Here is a 26,389-nt window from a genome sequence, read left to right on the forward strand (position 1 = left end):
AGCTTAATTTACTATACACACTACTCCACAGTTACAGCCCCTGCCACTAACACCAGCTTAATTTACTATACACACTACTCCACAGTTACAGCCCCTGCCACTAACACCAGCTTAATTTACTATACACACTACTCCACAGTTACAGCCCCGTCACTAACACCAGCTTGCCATACTATACACACTACTCCACAGTTACAGCCCCTGCCACTAACACCAGCTTACCTTACTATACACACTACTCCACAGTTACAGCCCCTGCCACTACACCATGCTGTAACTGTGGAGTAGTGTGTATAGCATTACAATAGAGTAGTGCTGAAGAGCTGGATAGGTATGGTTCCAAGGGGAATGCCACTGCTGTATTCCAGATCATTCTGGATAATGGGTTTCTCAAAGCAAAGAGGAGGTAATGGCTTGAAATATAAATATCTGGGTCCCATTAATACAATTATATAACAGTCAGAGGTGCCAGGGATAATGGAGCTTTGGGGCACCTGGGACATAGTCATTTGTTTAATTCTCCGAGCTCTGCGTTTACTTTCCCTTGTCTCTTCTGTACAGGTTTTCGTGTGAATAGGGATTTTTGCAGAGTTAGTTTTTTTCCCCCTAAGAAAACAGTGTTAAAGTGCCAGATCCCAGGCCATTTATCCCAATGGGAAGAGCCAGACTGGTGACTGAAAACAAAATTCCAGTATTTGCACAGAGACTCTTCCTTGTCTGCAAACGTATAATTTGAGACATGACTTGCAGTAGGAGGCTGAATCCAGGGGAAACTGAAATCATAACCATGGGCAATACAAGAGTGTCCCCCAGTGGGCAGAGTTTGCACTACAGTAGAATCCTTGCGGATATATATGAGAGCACTGAGTATCTCTCAGCCGAGACCCCTGTAAATCTGCACAAACCTTATTCTATTCACATTCATTCACTTGTATCATTGTCACCCCCTGATGTCGTTATATTGGTCGGGCCACAAAGTGTTTTCTATTCCTTCAGGTAATTAATCTGTGATTGTAACTAGTGACTGTGCTCATTACTGCTCTTGTCTGTAATTAAATCTTCCCTCCTGCAAGTGATCTGACCCAGTCTACCGGGAATATTTAAAAATCTATATCAGACTGGAAAGACTACGAGTGCAGTTTAATCAATGAATGGATTTCCCTTCTAGACTGTCATGCTCCGAAATTTGGGAGGATCTTTTACAGACTATGAGCAAACTTAGGGACTGTTCCTGCTGAATTGTGCTTAGTACAGGGAATACCTATGTACCATAGTTTTACTGTATACCTGCTATCCCACAGTCACACTCCCTTCCCAGAGACTATTATCCACTGTTACTATAGACACCATCTCTCCCTACTATACCTGCTATCCCACAGTCACACTCCCTTCCCAGAGACTATTTTCCACTGTTACTATAGGCACCATCTCTCCCTACTATACCTGTTATCCCACAGTCACACTCCCTTCCCAGAGACTATTATCCCACTGTTACTATAGACACCATCTCTCCCTACTATACCTGCTATCCCACAGTCACACTCCCTTCCCAGAGACTATTATCCACTGTTACTATAGGCACCATCTCTCCCTACTATACCTGCTATCCCACAGTCACACTCCCTTCCCAGAGACTATTATCCACTGTTACTATAGGCACCATCTCTCCCTACTATACCTGCTATCCCACAGTCACACTCCCTTCCCAGAGACCATTATCCACTGTTACTATAGGCACCATCTCTCCTACTATACCTGCTATCCCACAGTCACACTCCCTTCCCAGAGACTATTATCCACTGTACTATAGGCACCATCTCTCCCTACTATATACCTGCTATCCACAGTCACACTCCCTTCCCAGAGACTATTATCCACTGTTACTATAGGCACCATCTCTCCCTACTATACCTGCTATCCCACAGTCACACTCCCTTCCCAGAGACTATTATCCCACTGTTACTATAGACACCATCTCTCTCTACTATACCTTCTATCCCACAGTCGCACTCCCTTCCCAGAGACTATTATCCACTGTTACTATAGGCACCATCTCTCCCTACTATACCTGCTATCCCACAGTCACACTCCCTTCCCAGAGACTATTATCCACTGTTACTATAGGCACCATCTCTCCCTACTATACCTGCTATCCCACAGTCATACTCCCTTCCCAGAGACTATTATCCACTGTTACTATAGGCACCATCTCTCCCTACTATACCTGCTATTCCACATCTTGCAGAAGTAAAATATCAATGATTTACCACTGGAGACACGAATGTTATAAATAAATGATGAACTGTCATCAGTGTTCCTGGGGAATACAATCTATGATGAGATGAGATGCAATAATCGGAGTAATTTATTGTGACTGAACAGCTTTAGGAAGAATTACTGAAAGGGTTAAGTGCATTATTTGTCCATAGTCGGAGCCTGGTAACATCTTTGCTGCCGGGGGAGTCTGTATCCTTGGGCCCAACAATGCAGCTCTCTGCTGTCAACGAACATATAGATCGGGTGTGATTACTAACGTTGTCATTGTTGAGTAGAGGGAGAAACACCTTGCGTTACTGTCTCCTTCTATCCCAACTGTCTCCCTCTTGCCCTACTGTCCCACCATGTCCTATTGTCTCTACCATGCACAACAGTCTCCATCTTGCCCTATCTCCATCCTGCCCTACTGTTTCCATCCTGTCCTACTGTCTCCATTGTGTCCTACTGTCCCATCATGTCCTATTGTCTTTACCATGCATAACAGTCTCCATCTTGCCCTACTATTTCTATCTTGCCCTACTGTTTCTATCCTGCCCTACTGCTTCCATCTTGCCCTACTGTCTCCATCTTGCCCTACTGCTTCCATCTTGCCCTACTGTCTCCATCTTGTCCCACTGTCTCCATCTTGCCCTACTGCTTCCATCTTGCTCTACTGTCTCCATCTTGTCCCACTGTCTCATCTTGCCCTACTATCTCCATCCTGTCCTACTGTCTCCATCTTGCCCTACTGTCTCCATATTGCCCTACTGTTTCTATCCTGCCCTACTGCTTCCATCTTGCCCTACTGTCTCCATCTTGCCCTACTGTTTCCATCCTGCCCTACTGTCTCCATCTTGCCCTACTGTCCCATCATGTCCTATTATCTTTACCATGCACAACAGTCTCCATCTTACCCTACTATCTCCATCTTGTCCTATTGTCTCCATCTTACCCTACTGTCTCCATCTTACCCTACTATCTCCATCTTGTCCTATTGTCTCCATCTTACCCTACTGTCTCGATCTTACCCTACTGTCTCCATATTGCCCTACTGTCTCCATCCTGCCCTACTGTCTCCATCTTGCCCTACTGTCTCCATCTTGCCCTACTGTCTCCATCTTGCCCTACTGACTCCATCTTGTCCTACTGTCTCCATCCTGCCCTACTGACTCCATCTTGTCCTACTGTCTCCATCTTGCCCTACTGACTCCATCTTGTCCTACTGTCTCCATATTGTCCTACTGTCTCCACATTGCCCTACTGTCTCCACATTGCCCTAGCGTCTCCATCTTGTCCTACTGTCTTCATCTTGTCCTACTGTCTTCATTTTACTCGTTTGTCTCTGTCTTAATCTACTGTTGTCATCTTGTTCTACTGTCTTTGTGTCTTTCTATTGTCTCAATGTTGTCCTAGTGTTGTAATTTTGTCCTACTATATCTTTGATCCATTATTTATCCTAGATACATCTGTTGTAAGGATAACTCTGTATATATCCCTTTAAACAGAACATTTGCCAACTGTCCTAACTATACTAGGAAAACAGGCTGCGAAAAGAGTGAGCTTCAACCAAAACAGCAGAGGACAGGGGATGGACCAGAAGAAATATATGTGTATAGCCAGGGTGGATCAGGGTGAAAAACATCACGATTTTCATTTTAAAGCATTGACAAGTATGTTAATATTATTGATTTTATTAAAAAGTACTCCACCCCACCAACAATTATGTATTATAGTCTTACGTCTGCTTTAGTGACATGCTAAGTCCTTGTTACCAGGTCACATTCATAAAGTGTCTCAGTTCTCCATTGTAACATCATCAACCAGTTGGTGATTCCATTCACTACCAGTCACCCAGTGAATACCTACAGTGGGCCCAGTGTACACTGAAAATGTGTGATGGGTCAGAAAAGATCCCAGGAACTACAGAGGGCAACAATGGCAATCAAGATGTTGATTTTCAAGGCCTCTTGTACCTCTAGGTTTGTGTAGTAGCCCACTCTCTATTCTCTGCTGTTCATTAGGCTTTAGCTTACTTTCATATCTCTATGAAGATCGATGAGTTGGGCTGGTAGTCACCCTGGAAATGTATCGGCCTGTCCCCAGCAGCTTGGGAAGCCTCAGGTTAGAGTGGAGCATCAACCAGAGATTGCGCAGAACCAGCCAACCCAATAAGTTCTGTAGGCATCTAGAACAACAAATCCCTAATTGTGAATTTTTTTTGAGGCAGTGGTCCTGAGGAGAACTGTTTATAGACCCTAGAAACTTCTATGGCCCTCAAGTAGTGCTGAGCTGGAGAACACTGGGACAGAAGCCTTACCCTACATTGATGTCTGATCTTCAGGCTTAGTGAAGGGGCTTTAGAACTAATAAAACTAAGTATAAAATAGAGAGAATTTTGATGAGTTACATGATGTCCCTGGTCTATCTAGTAAAGAGTAAAGTTTCACTGTATCTGTCATCTATCTCTTGCTCTCACACTATCTACTGTATAAGTCTATCTGTCTCTCTGTCATCTTTCCTACAGTTCATTGCACTTTACTCCCAGGTGAGCCCCTAGAGAAATCCATCCCAATGAATGATCTTATTACACAGATTAATTCTTCTTCTTCCGACTCAGCTTCTAAATCTAACGGCTATGGACTAACAACCAGCAGGCTCGTGGCTGCTAATACCCCGTAATCCCTGGGGGTTATACATGTTGACTAACAAATTATCATTATCCGCTCCAAACAGCACAGATGATGTGGGTCAGTTTGAGATCTTATGACATTAAAGGCAAAGTCTGTGAACTCTCGGTGCATAACTCTATGGGGGCACGCCTATGCATGCGATGATTAGGGAAGGCTGGCAGTTTTTGCCAAAATAGTTTTAAACTCTAACTTTATGTGGGGTCCAATTCCATGGCTGCTCTCTCCCTCAATTCTGTAGGGTTGTGGCATCACCAAAGACCACTGAATGCAACGTGAAAGTGTTGGAAGGGTTACTGCCTTCTTTATAGACAGAGCCAATGTGTTTGTCACTGCCATATTGACACCAATGTATTCCAACCATCTACATTCTGCTCATCTCTCAGGAGCCGGTTTCCCAGGTAACATAATTATTTCACTTGATTTCTATTCCCAATATGTGGCCCCATACAACACAAGGAGGACAACAGAGAGATGAATCCTGGGCCATGACACTGCCGCAAGGATTTTGAACTGACTCCCAAGTGCAATGGCCGCTAAGTGCAGAGCCTACACAGCAAACTAACGAGTCTGCAAACGAACTCCCAGACAATTCAGCCAAACCCCTATGTATTGAGCTGGTTATGATACTGGCACATAAACCACTAGCAGTTACTTGTAGACAAGGAATTAAACCACTATGGAGTATACACTGGCCCAGTGAAATGCTTGGGTGCCAGACTGTGCAATGAAATACTCGGGTGCCAGACTTGTATATACTGAGGTTCAAGCAGGGGCACATGATACAGAAGATTATAGTGTATGGCATAACCTACATTTCATAACATCATTACTGGGGGTGCCACCCTGACCCCCCAAGCACTGTTCATACATAACCCTGTCATATATTTTATTTCAAACCCCATTGATTGTGTGTCCTGAGGCCCTAATCTAAGAAGCCCGTATTCACTCACATTCACCTCATGTGACACCACACACGCTGCCCCCCACTGCCCCCCACCATCACTGTGTCTGTTAATAATTCAGATTTGTTCTTCTCTTGGTGATTAAACATTCGGGTCTGAGTCACAAGATATTTGGGCATCACATGATTCTGTGTGTCTTGTGTTTTGGGTCAGTTTATTCCAGTCTGCCAGTCCTGAATCCTCCCAATCAGTCTCTACAATAAGAAATATACAGTATTTTATATATATATATCCCTTCCCATATTACCCATAGAGTGGAAATCATTTCAGGTCCAGCAGGAACAGCCACTAAAATGCTGCTTTTCATATTGTAGATCATTTATTAGGGAATTATATTTAGACTCGTGAAGTATATGAAGGATTTACACTTTGTGCTGTGAGTGGGCCGCCATTAATTCTACTGTATCTATGGCTGTTGTGCTGGGGACTTATTCTCATACATTTCTGTATCTGATTCATTTTCAAAGGGTCACAGAGTCTTTCCTTTTGCTCTGCTTCTAAAGGGTTTAATTTATGTAGAATGTGTGTTTTTGTGATTTTTTAAACATCTCCCTGAATTGAGTAGGTTCATCCCAAAGGCTGACACTCCAATGGGTTAATGTAGTTACCCCTAGCAACCAGCCAGCAGGAAGCACCTATTTGGTTGCTATGGGTTACTTAGACTAGACACCATAAGTACAAGGAATTAGATGACTTCCCATGAAGCTGAAGTTAGAAGGGCACCTCTCCCCACCATATGCTTCTCATCCATCACCCACCTACACTCTTGTTCCCTTCTGCCACTCACACACACCAACAGGAACGTGTAGACTCAGTCACTCCCAATATGATATGTTATTCTATTCTTTTTATTTGGAACTGAGCCCTTTCCCATAAGTGCATCACAGGCAGTTAACTCTCCCACCTACCCCTAATTTCAGTCTTGTGGAGACATAAGATGGAGAGAGGAGTGCAAGATGGTGACCGTTGGACAAGATGGAAACAGGAAGAAAAATGCAGACAGTAGGGTCAGACTGTGACAGTAGGACAAGATGATGACAGTTGGACAAGATGGAGATGATAGGGTAAAATTGTGATAATAGGACAAGATGGTAATAGTAGGAAAAGTTGTAGACAGTAGGACAAGAAAGTAGAGCAAGATGGTGACAGTAGGATACTATGGAGACAGTAGAGTGAGATGGAGACAGTAGAGTGAGATAGAGACAGTAGTGTGAGATGGTGACAATAGGATAAGATGGAGACAGTAGAGTGAGATGGTGACACTAGGGTAAGATGGCGACAGTAGAGTGAGATGGAGACAGTAGAGTGGGATGGTGAGACTAGGATAAGATGGAGACAGTAGAGTGAGATAGAGACAGTAGAGTGAGATGGAAACAGTAGAGTGAGATGGTGACAGTAGAGTGAGATGGTGACACTAGGATACGATGGAGACAGTAGAGTGAGATGGAGACAGTAGAGTGAGATAATGACACTAGGATATGATGGAGACATTAGGATAAGATGGAGACAGTAGAGTTAGATGGTGAGAGTAGAGTGAGATGGAGACAGTAGATTAAGATGGTGACACTAGGATAAAATGGAGACAGTAGAGTAAGATGGAGACAGTAGAGTGAGATGGAGACAGTAGAGTGAGATAGTGACACTAGGATAAGATGGTGACAGTAGAGTGGGATGGAAACAGTAGAGTGAGATAGTGACACTAGGATAAGATGGAGACAGTAGAGTGAGATGGTGACACTAGGATAAGATGGAGACAGTAGAGTGAGATGGAGACAGTAGAGTGAGATGGAGACAGTATAGTGAGATGGAGACAGTAGAGTGAAATGGTGACACTATTATAAGATGGAGACAGTAGAGAGATGGAGACAGTAGAGTGAGATGGAGACAGTAAAGTAAGATGGAGACAGTAGAGAGATGGTGACAGTAGAGTCAGATGTAGACAGTAGAGCGAGATGGAGACAGTAGAGTGAGATGGTGACAGTAGAGTGAGATGGTGACAGTAGAGTGAGATGGAGACAGTAGAGTGAGATGGAGACAGTAGAGTGAGATGGAGACAGTAGAGTGAGATATGACAGAGCGAGATGGAGACGGTAGAGTGAGATGGTGACAGTAGAATAAGATGGAGACAGTAGAATAAGATGGTGACAGTAGAGTGAGATCGAGAAAGTAGAGTGAGATGGAGACAGTAGAGTATGATGGTGACAGGAGAATAAGATGGAGACAGTAGAATAAGATGGTGGCAGTAGAGCGAGATGGAGACAGTAGAGTGAGATCGAGAAAGTAGGGTAAGATGGAGATAATAGAGTGAGATGGTGACAGGAGAATAAGATGGCGACAGTAGAGTTAGATGGAGACAGTAGAGTGAGATCAAGAAAGTAGAGTGAGATCAAGAAAGTAGAGTGAGATGGAGACAGTAGAGTATGATGGTGACAGGAGAATAAGATGACAGTAAGGCAAGATGTAGACCACAGGGCAAGATGGACTAGATAGTGACAGTCGATGAGATGGAGACAGCTGCAGCTGAAAAAAAGACATTCTTCCATCAAGTTCAAGGTAATAATTTCCTGGGAGGGAGATGTTTGTACCCCAGGAATCGGTTGTGAGGAGCCAACACCTCCTTTAAGCTCAGAGCAGAGAAAAGAATAAGGGGGGTCGGCAGGAATTGCTTCTTGTGGGACATTGTGTTTTCTTCATCTCTTATAAAAGTTGCAGCGTTCATTAACCCACCCAGAACTTCACCCATGGGTTTCCCTTTCTGCCACATTAATCCTGGAACGACCCCCAGTGCATTTCCCAGGGCTGCGGTGCGGAACCGTCTGAAGCTGAGCAAGATCAGTTGGAGGGGCCCGGGATGTTTGCAGCCAAATAAAGGCAAAGTTAAAGGTTCTTTCTCTAATCTCTCTAATGCTAGAACAAATTTACAACCATCCACTGTTGCAGAACTACAAATCCCAGCATCCCCACGTAGCATGTAACTGTCTAACTTGCCCTTGAAATGTTATCTAATAATAATGTTCCACCAGACTCTCAACTTATAATAAGAAAGGAGTTAGTTTAATAAATAGATTGCTAGCCTTATGGGCTAGGAAGCTGTCTGGCCATTGTCTCAGCTGTAAAGTGCGGCCATGTATAATGTCATTCATATGTGTGTATATTTTTTATTACAATCGTGTAACATGGTGTAAACATAAATGCAAGGTTGCCACCCAGTGGCCAGTCTGAGGTATTACAGTGTCATTTCTCCTGCTCTAGAAGCAGAACCTTGTACTTGAGTATATCTGCTTGGTTATCTGTAAACTGGGTGCTGGGTGCTTGCCTCTGCACCCCCAATGTGCGCACTACAACACAACAAAACTGCTCAGTGGGCTTAAATGTAATTGTTATTCCAAACAGTGGCTGGCTGGCTTTTTATAATCTCTGCACTGCTGGTTTTGACTCCTAGAACAATGTAGCAGAAACCATCTAATCCTATACCTGGAGGAGGACTGACTTCTGCTACATGGTTTCAAGAGTCAGAATCAAAAAATGGAAAGAGACAAATTGCTTAGAAGTGGGAGGTCGAGTGGAATAGTTTTCCTAACATTAAAGGATAAGTAAACCTTTAAAACTAGTGAATGTAAAATGGATATGGGGGGGTATTCTAAGCATTTTTGTAATTTACATTCATTATTTATTTTGATTCCAAGATATTAAGGGTAATTAAGATTCGGGGAGATTTAGACAGATTGTCTCGTCTTCGGGAGACTAATCTCTCAGAAAAGCCTTCCCACCCGCTAGAATGTAAATCTCTGGCGGGAATGGCACTCAGATCGCTTCATTTTCCAAAGTCGCCCGAAGTTTCCTCGTGAATAACTTTGGGCGACTTCAGAAAACAAAGCTCTCTGAGTGCCATGGCGCCGGCGATTTACATTCTAGCCAGCGGAAAGGCTTTTCGGGGAGATTAGTCTACCAAAGACGAGACAATTTGTCGCTGGGCGACTAAATCTCCCCAAATCTTAGCGTGTGCCCTTACCCTAAATGATAAATGTACAGTTAATATGAATGAATTTTGTTACAACAGCGCCACCTGCTGGTCAGTTTCCCACCAGTCTGACCAGCAAGTAGTCAAGGAAGTTGTCAGGAGAAAGAAAGAGCCTGCTCTGATGTTCTTCTGTTTAGGAAAGATTTGAGAAAGGTTTCTTATTATTTTCCTAAGCAGAAGAACATCAGCCTCTTTCTTTCTCCTGACAACTTCCTTGACTACTTGCTGGTCAGACTGGTGGGAAACTGACCAGCAGGTGGCGCTGTTGTAACACAATTCATTCATATTAACAGTACATGTATCCCTTAATATCTTGGAATCAAAACAAAATAAACAACAAATTTAAATTGCAAAAGTACATTCACTTATTTTAAAGGTTTACGTATCCTTTACGGGAACCCCTGGTGATTAGTAGACAAGTAATTACAGCAGGTTTGTATTAATCATTCAGGAACTGGAGCAGTTACAATGGGGTTTGTATTAGAGAGGAAACCTGGCACTTTCTACTGGATGTCTGGGCCCATTGACACCTATACCAGGGCTAAATACAATTCTCACAGACAATAAACCTGCACCAAGGAGTCTGATACCCAAAAGTATCAGACTCCTTGGTGCAGGTTTCTGACGCACGCCCACAATTTTTTGATGCGGTGGACTTTTCGCCGCAAATTTTCGGAACAGTTTCACGAATTTATTCGTCAGTGGCGAAACGCGGAAATTCGCCGTGAATTTGCGCCTGCCGAATTTATTCGCCCATCACTGCTTAGTAGTATTGATAATGGGTAAGTGCAGAGGATCTCGTCTTATGTATTTATTTCTATTAGTTAATTGAGTATCTTAGGAGTGGATTATCAATTTGCTTAGTAGAACATTTTGGCCGAGTACCCATGAGCTAGTGGGAAGGAAACTGTAAAATGCACCTGATTTTGGAAATTTGGTAAAATAAAAATAACAACAAAACCTTAAAGGGATCCTGTCATCTGAAAACATGTTTTTTTCAAAACACATCAGTTAATTGTGCTGCTCCAGCAGAATTCTGCACTGAAATCCATTTCTCAAAAGAGCAAACAGATTTTTTTATATTCAATTTTGAAATCTGACATGGGGCTAGACATTTTGTCAGTTTCCCAGCTGCCCCAGGTCATGTGACTTGTGCCTGCACTTTAAGAGAGAAATGCTTTATGGCAGGCTGCTGTTTTTCCTTCTCAATGTAACTGAATGTGTCTCAGTGGGACCTGGATTTTACTATTGAGTGTTGTTCTTAGATCTACCAGGCAGCTGTTATCTTGTGTTAGGGAGCTGCTATCTGGTTACCTTCCCATTGTTCTGTTGTTTGGCTGCTGGGGGGGAAGGGAGGGGGTGATATCACTCCAACTTGCAGTACAGCAGTAAAGAGTGACTGAAGTTTATCAGAGCACAAGTCACATGACTTGGGGCAACTGGGAAATTGACAATATGTCTAGCCCCATGTCAGATTTCAAAACTGAATAAGAGAAAATCTGTTTTGAGAAATGGATTTCAGTGCAGAATTCTGCTGGAGCAGCTCGATTAACTGATTCATCTTGAAAAAAAAATGTTTTTCCCATGACAGTATCCCTTTAAAGATTCGCAAAGCTTTGCATCGGTCTTTTCTTGTGTGTTGGGCTTATTCCAATACATTCCTCATGGGCAGTGCTCAGATTTGAGAATAGACTTTGCGATGACCAACTTATACCACATCCTATTTGGTGCAATTAAAGGCATGTGCAGCTAGTGAGTACCCCTAGACTCAGGGGGCGCATCGCTAGCTAAGCTTTGCAATTGATATTTCAGAGGTGAAATGATTGATCCCTATTCTAAATTCCTTATGTAATTTCCAAAATATATCGTTTTCTGGGGTCAACTTGCTGTTTGGGGCATTTAAGTAGACAAAAGGCAGGTAATGTGTTTATTTTTGCTGTAGACATGAAGTTTATTTGGCCCTATTTCTGGCCTCTCTACATAGCACATACTTTGGCAATCGTATGCATTGAATCATCAAACTGTCACGTTCTCTCTCTCTACTAGTGACAGTTTAGTCTTCATAAAAACTGCTACTTTTAGCAAAAGCAATGCATTTAGGTGAAGTTGTTTGGAACAGAAAGACATTTTACCCATTTAAAATTTATTTGAAGATGTGCTTTCCAAAAATATTTGGTTTTCTGGGGTAAAATGACTGTTAGGGGCATTTTTGGGTTTATTATGGAAGTATTTCTGGAGCTGCACTGCTGGGAGTTTTTCATCTACACGAGTCAGGAATTTCCATAAAACAATACATATTTAGTATTGGGGTGAATGGGAGACATGGGACTTTCCAAATCAGTTGTAGGCTGGCACAGAAACTGGACTTCACTCCAAACTAGATGCAAATTAAACGTTTTATTACACAAAAAGAAACATCTCAGAGGGTGGCCTTTACGCGTTTCGTGCCTCAAGGGCACTTGGTCACAGGCTGGATTTTTTTACTTATTTGGCTTTTTTTTTTTATATGCTGGGAATTCTGCACCCTGTCCATTGTTACAGACCACAAATGACGCTCACATTTGGGCAAATTTAGAAAGTTTAGGTTATGCTGAAATGTTTATAAAAAATAGTTTTTCTAACCCAAAATGTTCCAATGTTTGCACTTACCGCAAATGAAGTTCTAATCACGTAGTAGTTAAGGTTGCAAAATACAAAGGAGGGTAAAATTCTACTTTTTGCCCAAGTAAAGCCGACCGTGGCTAGTTGGTGTAGCACAATCTACTTTTTAGACATGGAACTGCATTTCCCACAATAGTTTCTGAATTTCTTGCCAATAAAAAACGAAAATGATGTTCAAAGTTATGAAAAAGAATGTTGTTTGGCATCTAGAAATCGGTGACTCTGCGTTTGGCTCGGGCCCTACACTCTGGCACACAGTTCTACATGTCCTTGCCCAGCTCAGGAACAAACTCAAGCCAAGAAACTAGGAAAGGAACCTATTCCAATACCCAAACTGGCCAGGACCATTTCTGATGAGTGAGTCTCGGATAGAACCTACGCTCCAACCTCGACACCGTCCAAAAAGCCCAACCAACAGCGAAAGCCCAGCTGTGGGGGCCACACAAAGATCCTGGGAAAGTAAAGAGTGGCCTGATGGAAGGCAACATGGACACAAACAAGGTCCTACTATTTTGGCTTAAGCCTTTCGTGCACCTGATCTGGGGGGTCCCACCGGGGCTGAGCTTGTACAATTGCCGCTGGACCACAACATCCGCCAATGAACCCAATGAACTATGCATCCTGGTAAAATATGTCCAACAAGAAAACTTTAACATTACCTTTGAAGGCCCGAGGCATCTTCTTATTGGACCATCATATAAATAATGTCAGCCTACAATACTCAAGTCAATATGGTGTTGGATCAGGATGATGGTGCCAAGGATTGGCTAAAGCAAGTTCAAGCAGCGTATCTTTGGAATAGATAAACCATAAGTAGTCACTTCTGGTGCTTTCATGGGGAGCGAATTAACCGGTACACACATTACTGTCCCTACTTCCTTCTGGGTAGAAGACAGCAGTAATCATCATCATTTATTTATATAGCGCCGACAAGTGACGCAGTGCTTTAGGACTGCCGTTCATTTCTGCAGAAAAGGAACATCTTGTGATGTTGCTCTGTCAAGAACGGACCAGAGAAATGTCCGATGACTCTTCCCTATCTCACAAATCTCAGAACATCAGACTTTTCTCTTCTCATGACATTCATTTTCAGCTAACTAGAGACAGTTGTCCGAGATGGCCAGCAGGTGTCACGGTTGCTTCACAGTCATATGAATATATATTTTTATATACACAAAGCACAGACAAATACGTTTTTTTTTTCCAAACCGTTCTTTATTAATAGAATTTTCTGTGGTGCTCTCTTCCCTTTGATTGCCGACATCTCAAATATTTACAGAACAGACCCAATTTGTAGCAAAATGAAGCAGCATAGAGCAAGGTTGAGCATGCACAGTTCCTCTACAGACATCAGACTTCCACTGGCTCTTACAGCTCCTTCTGATGCTGTTACACTTCAACTCCCATCATCCCAGTTGAGCCTATGGTCACCATGGGGGCTATAGTTCAACTATACATTTGTACTTTTACCCTAAATGATTCAGGGAAGTCAGACATTTATAGTGATACTTAGTATCCATACAGACTGCTGCACGCTCAAAGTCGATAAGGAAAGGCAACAAACAAAAAAAAATAAAAAAATAAAACAGACCCCAAACTGGTGCAGAAAACTTCATACATACAATGCAAATTATGAAGGCACAGCAAACACTTTTAGAAAACATATATATTTATAGACAAAGGAATAGCTGTTTGTCTAGAAGTCTGATATAACTGACCTAACATCAACACAGAAGTATTTACACACATTCTTTGGAAAACAAAACAAGTTCAGCCCCTATACGGATACATCATGCAAAATTCACATCAGATATCGGCTGGAGGCTAAAGGGGAAGTTAAGCCATAAATTGACTTTTAATACACTGACATTAATAAGAATCCAGTTAACGTTTTTGCCCTATTTCTTTTCAACGCTATTGCTGCTGCCATGTCCCAGGGGAAATAGAAAACTGGCCTAGAACTGCTATGGAATGTGACCCTAGCAACCAGAAGGTTTTCAGTCAAAGCCCTGGCTCCTGGGTTTCCTCCATAGGAACGTTCGGAGGGGAGCGGGTAAGAAAGGTTAAATATTTCAGAAACAATAGAGATTAACAGCAGAATGCCTTAATCAGACAGGCGTTAAACAAAAAAAACCCTACAATGAAATTGTTGAATACAGATAAACTATAGCTTTTAGGGCAAGGCGCTAAAACGGATAAACTCCGCCCTTGGATAACTGTATGATTACTAGGTCCTGCCTGTATTTCTAGGCCCCACCCATAAGCTCTACAGGATATGATAGTGACAGGCCTTGCCCTCTAGTTATACACAATGGAAGAACAGGCTCCACCCTGTATTTCCAGGGTCCCACCCACGAGCTCTACAGAATCCCAAATCTTCAATAGGGGATAACACTGCTCTCCCTGCAGAGCTGACAACATGTAGCCTTTCCTATGCTGTATAAAGGGGTGCCCTTACCCAAGTGCATTGCACTAATAATTACTATCATTTTCGGAATAGGCATAATGTTTTTTTGTTGATGAACATTGCACTATAAAATCTCCTTTTCAAAGAAAGCAGAAGTAGCCAAACTGCAATACACCAACTGTAGCTGAACCACAACTCCAGTGTGTTGCAACTGTGCAGGGCATGCTGGGAGGTGTAGTTCAACCGCAGCAGAGCTGACATCCTAGTTGGTAGAACACAAGTGAGAGGCATTGCTAGCAGTGTGGCCTTCCAGAAAGAGGTCATATATAGATATATATCCCTAGCTATTGTGACCCACCTTATACTAGTGATGTATAAACATTATACATAAAGAAGCATCGGCCGACATTGGACGCAGAAGGGCTTTTTAGGCTTGAGAAGAAGAGAAGGTGCTGGTATCCGAGTGACTACATCATGCCAAGATATTGGTGTGCAAAATCACAAATCCAAAATGTCATTTTTAAAACACATTTTAACGAAAAGAAGAGAGAAAAAAAACAGGAAGCAGAGGAGCGTCGGCTAGCTTATTGTATGTGCTGCCCTAGTGGGGGGGCGCTGACCGGAGCACTTTGGGTTAGGTAGTAGACATTCGGGTTGGGTAGTAGACATTCGGGTTGGGTAGTAGACTCTTGGGTTGGGTAGAAGACATTCGGGTTGGGTAGAAGACATTCGGGTTGGGTAGAAGACATTCGGGTTGGGTAGTAGACATTCGGGTTGGGTAGAAGACTTTTGGGTTGGGTAGTAGACATTCGGGTTGGGTAGTAGACATTCGGGTTGGGTAGTAGACATTCGTGTTGGGTAGAAGACTTTTGGGTTGGGTAGTAGACATTCGGGTTGGGTAGTAGACATTCGTGTTGGGTAGAAGACTTTTGGGTTGGGTAGTAGACATTCGGGTTGGGTAGTAGACATTCGGGTTGGGTAGAAGACAGTATGGTTGGGAAGTAGACATTCTGGTTGGGTAGTAGACAGTAGGGTTGGGTAGAAGACATTTGGGTTGGGTAGAAGACATTTGGGTTGGGTAGAAGACATTTGGGTTGGGTAGTAGAAATTAGGGTCGGGTAGAAAACATTCATCACAAAAGGGAATTGATCCGATCCTCCTGATGACTTGACTTAGAAATCACGCGTACAATACAAAATATCGAGTCTCCTTCAGTTTGCCGGGGTGCAAGTCAAATGTCTGTATATAGAGAGAGATATACAAGAGCCAGAATATTCCATAGAATCCTCTGAAAATATTGCAAAGTTCACCGGAGAGAAAAACAGTCTGATCTTTGGCCCCTCACCGTATAAATCCTGGTTTATCACAAGTCACATTTAATTTTCATTTCCGAGATATGTAAAAAAAAAAAAAACAATGAATTCCCGAGGCGACGGCTCCAGTATAAAAACAACAATCGAGATCTTTGGGTTTCCAGTTGACGGGAAGCTCGGCCCGGGATATAAGGGAGTAAAATCTCTGGGTTTCGCTTTGGTCAGTCTTTTCTTCCCTCATATGGAGATTAAAGTCTCAGGGGTGCAAAGGCTCCCAGTCCTCAAATGTAAAAATCCATCCCCTTCCCCCAAAAACCGCTTAATCCTAATGTTCTGCGTCCATGGCGTCCAGGTATTTGGATTCGATTATTTTGGGTAGTAGGTTGTATCTGCAGAGACAACAAATGGCATTAGAGGGGGTCTGGGAGAAGAGACATCAAGCAAATTATTACCCACAGGTGCCAAGCTGCTGTGTATGTAACCACGTTCTAGTAACCCATGGCAACCAGTTGCATGTTTGCTTGCACCAATAAATGCTATGTGCTGATTGGCTCATGAGTAGTGTGTCCAATCATGAGAAAATGTATTTAAGGTGATCAATTGCAAATTGTGCTTCTGTTTGGATATTCCAACAAGACAATGACCCTAAACACAGTTGGAAATCTACAAAGACATTTATGCAGAGGGACAAGTACAATATTCTGGAGTCCCCCGACTTGAATATCATGGAAAATCTATGGGATGATTTGAAGCAGACTGTCCATGCTCGGCAGCCATCACATTTAACTGAACTGGAGAGATTTTGTATGGACCAATGGTCAGAAATAGCCACATCCAGAATCCAGACACTCATCAAAGGCTATAGGAGGCGTCTAGAGGCTGTTACATTTGTAACTAAGTATTGATGTAATATCTCTGTTGGGGTGCCCAAATTTATGCACCTGTCTAATTTTGTTATGATGCACATTGTATATTTTCTGTTAATCCAATAAACTTTATGTCACTACTGAAATACTACTGTTTCCATAAGGCAAGTTATATATTAAAAGGAAGTTGCTACTGTGAAAGCTCAGCCAATGATAAACAAAACTCCAAAGAATTAAGAGGCATTCCCAAACTTTTTCATATGATTGTAGGTGTTCACTGTACGAAGCACAATTCAGCAGGAACAGCCCCTTAAATTTGCTCATAGTCTGTACAAAGAGATCCCATAAAACTATGGCAGCATAGGTATTCCCTGTACTAAGCACAATTCAGCAGGAACAGTCCCTAAGTTTGCTCATAGTCTGTACAGAAAGATCCCACAAAACTATGGCAGCATAGGTATTCCCTGTACTAAGCACAATTCAGCAGGAACAGTCCCCTAAGTTTATTTATAGTCTGTACAGAGAGATCCCATAAAACTATGGCAGCATAGGTATTCCCTGTACTAAGCACAATTCAGCAGGAACAGCCCCTAAGTTTATTTATAGTCTGTACAGAGAGATCCCATAAAACTATGGCAGCATAGGTATTCCCTGTACTAAGCACAATTCAGCAGGAACAGTCCCTAAGTTTGCTCATAGTCTGTACAGAAAGATCCCACAAAACTATGGCAGCATAGGTATTCCTCTGTACTAAGCACAATTCAGCAGGAACAGTCCCTAAGTTTGCTCATAGTCTGTACAGAGAGATCCCATAAAACTATGGCAGCATAGGTATTCCCTGTACTAAGCACAATTCAGCTGGAACAGTCCCTAAGTTTGCTCATAGTCTGTACAGAGAGATCCCATAAAACTATGGCACATAGGTATTCCCTGTACTAAGCACAATTCAGCAGGAACAGCCCCTAAGTTTGCTCATAGTCTGTACAGAGAGATCCCATAAAACTATGGCAGCATAGGTATTCCCTGTACTAAGCACAATTCAGCAGGAACAGCCCCCTGAGTTTGCTCACTGCTGGATAGAGAAATTCTGTAAAACCCCATCAGCATAGGTATTCCATCTCTTATGCAGAGTTCAGCAGGAGAAGCCCCATTAGACTTGTACAGACAGACACTATACAACTATGTTCGCACAGGTATATTCCAGCAAGAACAGGAATACATTTGGAGAAGGGCGGAGCTCTGTGTATGGTACCTGATTGGGATCATCCCGATCATGATAAGAGGAAAGATCATCTTCATGTAGGGGAGAGGCGACATTCCGAAGCCACACAGGATAACCAGCTGGAGAACCTGCAGGCCTGTGAAATAGTGAATTTTCCTCTGTGGGACCCTCCGAATATAATGGGTTGGGGGGTACGCCGTCTGTATGGGGAAACAAGAAGGATAATGAGAGTCGTAGCCACGGCTGCAATAAAGGCAACACTACTGGAAACTGAACTCATGGGGACCACTTACCTGCTCTTTCAACAGGAGGGCCACTCTCTCAAAGAGCTGGCTACCATCAATAGAGGTGAGGGCAATGTACAAGAACAGGCCATACAGGACGGGTTTGGGAATCCACTGCAGTGGGTACGGGAGGAGGAAGAGAGAGAGGCCAACGAGGACATTGGCCACCAGTGAAGTCAGACGGGTTTCTCTCACACTCACGATCCTATAGAGGGGGGAAAAGAGGGGAATTACCAGAATGATTCACTTTATTGCATCTACATAACTAAATGTTGCACCCCCTGCAGTGAGTGTAAGCTCTTGAATTCTTTCCTCGTCCCAGACTTGCACCATTACTGCCTGTTGTATATTTTAATAACTGTATATGGATATAGTCTAATGAATACACATTGTGTCGATATGGGTCTGGTCTCCTGCCAGGAAACATATCATTGCAGAGATCTTCCAAGCGCAGAGAGAGAAAAATCAGGAATCCCTGTCTGTCCCTTTAACCAGCTGGGTGTGTTGGCCAATGAATATCCTGAGCTGGCAGTTGCGTGCCCAAGCTTGTGCCAGTTACAGCAAAGGAGAAGTCATATAAACAGACAGAGAGGCAACTGGTGTCAAGTTCATTCTTGCCTTTTGCTTCACCCTTTAATCAGCCACAAAGTGACGGCTTGTCACACGGGCATTATATATATATATATATATATATATATATATATATACATAAAAAGATGATGTATAAATGATGAAATATGTGTTTTACCATAGGGTATCTGTGAAACTGAACCACCAGAGTATTTAGACCAACTTCATAAATGAAAGGCTCCCTGCCCCTCCCCCTGTAAGCTTCCCTCAGAGTATTTTAGTCCCGTCTGGGTGACCGAATCTTCTGTACCTAAAGGAAGTTTTGCACTTCTGTCCCAAGTCTTGGTAAATGACCCCACTAAAGAAGGAATATCCTGGGAACACAATACGTATAACAATGGAGTGAAACAGAGACACCACTGACACTGTTCTGCTTCTCTACTTACGTCTCATAGATGTGACCATGTTCTACTCTCTCCTCCACATTGGCAAGTGCCCGCACATGCATCGGGGAGTGAGGAAATGCGGCGTGAATCCAGGGCATCCCAAATACTGACAGTCCTGTGTTTATAAGCGCCACTAGCAGGAGATCCCAATGGTAGGCTGTGCCTTTAACTAACCTGAAACAGGAGATCGTGAAGTGTCATATTAATGACATGGAAAATAATCAACTGAAACAACTGTTCCTGCTGAATTGTGCTTAGTACAGGGGATACCTATGCTGCCATAGTTTTATGGGATCTCTCTGTACAGACTATGAGCAAACTTAGGGACTGTTCCTGCTGAATTGTGCTTAGTACAGGGAATACCTATGTACCATAGTTTTATGGGATCTCTCTGTACAGACTATGAGCAAACTTAGGGACTGTTCCTGCTGAATTGTGCTTAGTACAGGGAATACCTATGTACCATAGTTTTATGGGATCTCTCTGTACAGACTATGAGCAAACTTAGGGGCTGTTCCTGCTGAATTGTGCTTAGTACAGGGGAATACCTATACTGTCATAGTTTTATGGGATCTCTCTGTACAGACTATGAGCAAACTTAGGGACTGTTCCTGCTGAATTGTGCTTAGTACAGGGAATACCTATGCTGCCATAGTTTTATGGGATCTCTCTGTACAGACTATGAGCAAACTTAGGGGGCTGTTCCTGCTGAATTGTGCTTAGTACAGAGGAATACCTATGCTGCCATAGTTTTATGGGATCTCTCTGCACAGACTATGAGCAAACTTAGGGGACTGTTCCTGCTGAATTGTGCTTAGTACAGGGAATACCTACGCTGCCATAGTTTTATGGGATCTCTCTGTACAGACTATGAGCAAACTTAGGGACTGTTCCTGCTGAATTGTGCTTAGTACAGGGGAATAACTATGCTGCCATAGTTTTATGGGATCTCTCTTTACAGACTATGAACAAACTTAGGGGACTGTTCCTGCTGAATTGTGCTTAGTACAGGGGATACCTATGCTGCCATAGTTTTATGGGATCTCTCTGTACAGACTATGAGCAAACTTAGGGACTGTTCCTGCTGAATTGTGCTTAGTACAGGGGATACCTATGCTGCCATAGTTTTATGGGATCTCTCTGTACAGACTATGAGCAAACTTAGGGGGCTGTTCCTGCTGAATTGTGCTTAGTACAGGGGAATACCTATGCTGCCATAGTTTTATGGGATCTCTCTGTACAGACTATGAGCAAACTTAGGGGGCTGTTCCTGCTGAATTGTGCTTAGTACAGGGAATACCTATGCTGCCATAGTTTTATGGGATCTCTCTGTACAGACTATGAGCAAACTTAGGGACTGTTCCTGCTGAATTGTGCTTAGTACAGGGAATACCTATGCTGCCATAGTTTTATGGGATCTCTCTTTACAGACTATGAACAAACTTAGGGGACTGTTCCTGCTGAATTGTGCTTAGTACAGGGGATACCTATGCTGCCATAGTTTTATGGGATCTCTCTGTACAGACTATGAGCAAACTTAGGGACTGTTCCTGCTGAATTGTGCTTAGTACAGGGAATACCTATGCTGCCATAGTTTTATGGGATCTCTCTGTACAGACTATGAGCAAACTTAGGGGACTGTTCCTGCTTAATTGCACTTTGTGCCGGGGAAATTTTTGCTCAGAATAGGGAAACACATCTCTATGAACAATCATCTCTTTGTTTGGCTGCTCCTGCATTAAGCTACTAGTTAAAGTAATTATAATAAAAAGCAGGAGGGTTATGGGGTAACTAACCAGTAGGGTTATGTACAGCAGCCAGTTAAATTCACATACTGTATTAGGGCAGTGCATACAGGTGATGTTACCTGTTCTCTGGAGCATTAGTTAGAGAAGCGACGATGTTCTGTTCTATAAAGAAGAGCATAGACAGAAGGAATCCCAGTCCCATAGCGCTAGTAATCGGCCCCATTGAGAGGGAGCTAATAGGAGCCAGAACAAACATACTCTCTGTCTTTATGTAGTTGAACTTGGCAACTGTAAGGGAACAAGTAAAGTTGTGATGTTAATAATAACTCTTTATGTAGAGAAGGTACCTCGAGTGAAGAATCACCGAAGTATAGAACAGTATTGATAAAACTTGGCTACAAAAACATTGCTATCTGGTTGTTAGGTTTTCTGACCCTAGCAACAAGTGCGCAGTCTGCATGGCAAACTTGATAAAGAATAGCAGAGTCAAATAGAACGGTGACCAATAAAAAGAAAAACAACAAATATTTCACCTCACAATCTGTATTTTAACTACCAGGCCCAATGACCCTAACAACCAGCCAGGATTCTAAAAGGGAAGTTTCCCATTAAATGAGCTTTTATTGTGCTCCAGGCAGCCATGTTCTTTGTTTTTGAATAATTTAAAGGCATTGAACAAATAATTTTTTTTTATTTACACCTGAAATCTACCAACTGTTAACCAGTGCTGGAAATATAAATGTATCTATGTTATTATTTAAGTTGCTAAATGGAATATTTCTTTCTATTTCCTTCCATACATTAAGCTTATTGCTGTGTGTAGAGAATCTAAACGTAACTAATGATTGTGTAACAGGCTGGGGAGGGATGGGAAGGTAAAGGGATACAATAAACACATATTTGTAACTATTTCCAGGGGACACGAGAACTCCCGGCTGCCCCGTGTCCTTTTCCTGAGGGGGAAGTGACTGTCCGTTCTGCCAACTGACCCCCTTTGTGAGCTCAGAGACCCCCCTGAATGTACAAAGAGACAGAGGTTGTGGAACCCTCAGACCCCTGCACTGCTGCCCAGACACGTGCGACTGTACAGACAAAGTAGCTTCCTGTTATTCAGCAGTGGAACAATAATGTGGGTGAGTGGTGCAGTGATGTGCTCAGTGCCATACGCTGTTCCATTATACTAATAATATATATTATATTATTCCGCTCATATAACTGGGGTGGGAGTGAGGACAGCTGGGGGAATCTTTTAGCAGCACGAGGGGGCAGGTACCGGATTTAGCAGCAGCTATGAGGGTCACAGACTCAACATCAGGTATAGCCGACATGTGCAGACATATGAAATGAAGGACTTAAAGGGGTGGGTCACCTTTAAGTGAACTTTTAGTATGCTATAGAATGGCCAAACCTAAGCAACTTTTCAATTGGTCTTCATTGTTTTTTTTATCGTTTTTTGAATTATTTGCCTTCTTCTTCTGACTCTTTCCAGCTTTATATTTCTCATCTTTCTATTCAGGCCTCTCAAATTTATATTCCAGTCGCTTATTCAAATCAATGCATGGTTGCTAGGGTATTTCAGACCCTAGCAACCAGATTTCTGCAACTGCAAACTGGAGAGCTGCTGAATAAAAAGATAAATAAGTCAAAAACCACAATTAATAAAAAATGAAAACCAATTGCAAATTGTCTCAGAATATCCCTCTCTACATCATACTAAATGTTAACTCAAAGGTGAACAACCCCTTTAATGAGTAAGTAAGGCCAGACTGAGTGAGGAGGGTCACCCAGTAAGGCCTGACTAGGGGATAGAGTTGCCATCTTTTCCGGAAAATTAAAAAATACCGGCCTTCTTATATTCTTGCCATTTTTTCCTATTAATAATATTGGCATCAATCATAATACGGGCAGGTGGCAACCCTACTAGGGAAGGAGGTCGCCCAATAAGGCCCGACTGGAGGGGAGTGTGTCTCCCAGTAAGGCCGACTGGAGGGGAGTGTGTCTCCCAGTAAGGCCGACTGGAGGGGTGTGTGTCTCCCAGTAAGGCCGACTGGAGGGGAGTGTGTCTCCCAGTAAGGCCCGACTGGAAGGGGGTGTGTCTCCCAGTAAGGCCCGACTGGAGAGGGGTGTGTCTCCCAGTAAGGCCCGACTGGAAGGGGGTGTGTCTCCCAGTAAGGCCCGACTGGAGAGGGGTGTGTCTCCCAGTAAGGCACGACTGGAGGGGGGTGTGTCTCCCAGTAAGGCACGACTGGAGGGGGGTGTGTCTCCCAGTAAGGCCGACTGGAGGGGGGTGTGTCTCCCAGTAAGGCACGACTGGAGGGGTGTGTGTCTCCCAGTAAGGCACGACTGGAGGGGGGTGTGTCTCCCAGTAAGGCCCGACTGGAAGGGGGTGTGTCTCCCAGTAAGGCCCGACTGGAGAGGGGTGTGTCTCCCAGTAAGGCCCGACTGGGGGGGGGGGTCTCCCAGTAAGACCCAACTGAGGGGGAGGGGTGTCTCCCAGTAAGGCCCAACCGGGGCTATGTGTCCCAGTAAGGCCCGACTGGAGGGGTGTGTGTCTCCCAGTAAGGTCCGACTGGAGGGGTGTGTGTCTCCCAGTAAGGCCCGACTGGAGAGGGGTGTTTCTCCCAGTAAGGCCCTACTGGAGAGGGGTGTGTCTCCCAGTAAGGCCCAACTGAGGGGGAGGGGGACTCCCAGTAAGGCCCAACTAGGGGGTTGTGTCCCAGTAAGGCCCGACTGGAGGGGTGTGTGTCTCCCAGTAAGGCCCGACTGGAGAGGGGAGTGTCTTCCAGTAAGGCCCAACTGGGGGGTTGTGTCCCAGTAAGGCCAAACTGAGGGTTGGGGTCTCTCCCAGTAAGGCCCAACGGAAGAGTAACAGAGGTGAAATAAATATTATCGTGAGTCGATCAGTAATACAAAAGAGAAAGACAATCACAAGTATTTGTTGGCTGTAGGAAATGCCAAAAGGTCTCCAAGCTTCTAAAATATTCCAAAACTGGAAAAAGTCGGATAATTTACTAATATGTAGCCACTCCCCAGAGCTGAATGCCCAGACCAGAGCCAAAGATACTGCAACACGGGAGAACGGGCAACTTACTGTGAATCTCCTTGAAGAAGTAGGATCCCACCACTGAGAAGGTCAGGACTGATATGGGCAGAGCACAGTCCGACAGCATCTCACGCACTCGAGAATGAAGGTAGGGGCTGCAAATTGCAATGGGAATTGTTATTTAACTTGCATGTTGGTCTTTAATTGATCTACATGAAAGGAATTCAATATTCCAATATTCATCAGTCATTCACAACCCTCATCTGTGTAAAGCCATGACAGTAGCCGATTAATTACTAAAATCCTGTTATTTGTTGGACTATGACACTTCCCCTTTAAAACAGCCTCAGTTATTTACTAGAAAACATGATCACTGTGCCGAGAGCTAAACTATTTTCAGCCCAATTTCAAAAAAATGTTTTCGTTTGTTTTCACAAAGGAGGAAGAATATTATTCATTTTTAAAATGTTACTATTGTGCAGATTTTTAATAGAGATTGGACTATAGTGTTGGCTCAGTGCTACAAGGACTTCTCTTTGCTTACCTAATCACATGTTCAACACAACACTGTCCTAACACTACCACCACTAGTGCTACTATTATTCCACTGTTACTATAGGCACCATCTCTCCCTACTATACCTGCTATCCCACAGTCACACTCCCTTCCCAGAGACTATTATCCACTGTTACTATAGGCACCATCTCTCCCTACTATACCTGCTATCCCACAGTCACACTCCCTTCCCAGAGACTATTATCCACTGTTACTATAGACACCATCTCTCCCTACTATACCTGCTATCCCACAGTCACACTCCCTTCCCAGAGACTATTATCCACTGTTACTATAGGCACCATCTCTCCCTACTATACCTGATATCCCACAGTCACACTCCCTTCCCAGAGACTATTATCCACTGTTACTATAGGCACCATCTCTCCCTACTATACCTGCTATCCCACAGTCACACTCCCTTCCCAGAGACTATTATCCACTGTTACTATAGACACCATCTCTCCCTACTATACCTGATATCCCACAGTCACACTCCCTTCCCAGAGACTATTATCCACTGTTACTATAGACACCATCTCTCCCTACTATACCTGCTATCCCACAGTCACACTCCCTTCCCAGAGACTATTATCCACTGTTACTATAGGCACCATCTCTCCCTACTATACCTGCTATCCCACAGTCACACTCCCTTCCCAGAGACTATTATCCACTGTTACTATAGGCACCATCTCTCCCTACTATACCTGCTATCCCACAGTCACACTCCCTTCCCAGAGACTATTATCCACTGTTACTATAGACACCATCTCTCCCTACTATACCTGCTATCTCTCAGTCACACTCACTTTCCCAGAGATTATTATCCCACAGCTGCTACATTGTAGGCATCTTTAAAAATAAATGAATATTGTTAGTAACATACCTTTTTTTGAACTGATAGAGAGTGTGGCCCAGCCACAAGGTGCCAAACATCAACATGAGACTGAGCACTGCTGACTCCCTGCCATAATGTATTTCCTCTGGGTCACTACTACTTCCATTTTGTGCAAACACAGAGCCATTGAACGCTGAATTCAGCAGGACGTCAGACGTAACATTCAGATTTGGCAAGTGTTTATTATATTCTTGGTCAAGGTACGTGTATGAACTTGGGATTTCCAAATAATACTTTTTAAAAACTGCAATCAAAAAAATAAAAGATGTTAAAGGGATTCTGTCATGATTTTTATGATGTAGTTTTTATTTCTAAATGACACTGTTTACACTGCAAATAATTCACTGTACAATATAAAATGTCATTCCTGAAGCAGCAAGTGTATTTAGTTGTAATATTGGTGTGTAGGTGCATCTCAGCTCATTTTGCCTGGTCATGTGATTT

General features: G+C 43.2%; 1 protein-coding gene across 2 annotated transcripts in view; it reads right to left on the bottom strand.

Annotated features, from left to right (window-relative positions):
* Window positions 1–13,783: 13,783 nt before the first annotated feature.
* The window catches only part of slc4a11.S (solute carrier family 4 member 11 S homeolog), a 96,652-nt gene continuing 84,046 nt past the window's right edge, over window positions 13,784–26,389 (bottom strand). For both annotated transcript variants that reach the window (XM_041579353.1, XM_041579354.1), the window contains exons 14-20: window positions 25,934–26,189; window positions 24,538–24,644; window positions 21,566–21,734; window positions 19,699–19,872; window positions 18,692–18,887; window positions 18,429–18,598; window positions 13,784–16,699 (exon numbers count right to left, since the gene is read on the bottom strand). In XM_041579353.1, the coding sequence (XP_041435287.1) occupies window positions 16,636–16,699; window positions 18,429–18,598; window positions 18,692–18,887; window positions 19,699–19,872; window positions 21,566–21,734; window positions 24,538–24,644; window positions 25,934–26,189 (1,136 nt within the window). In that variant the 3' untranslated portion in view covers window positions 13,784–16,635. The remainder of the gene's footprint in view (window positions 16,700–18,428; window positions 18,599–18,691; window positions 18,888–19,698; window positions 19,873–21,565; window positions 21,735–24,537; window positions 24,645–25,933; window positions 26,190–26,389) is intronic.

This window comes from Xenopus laevis, chromosome 1S (assembly GCF_017654675.1).
Source record: "Xenopus laevis strain J_2021 chromosome 1S, Xenopus_laevis_v10.1, whole genome shotgun sequence".
In the NCBI taxonomy this organism is placed as follows: Eukaryota; Metazoa; Chordata; class Amphibia; order Anura; family Pipidae; genus Xenopus; species Xenopus laevis.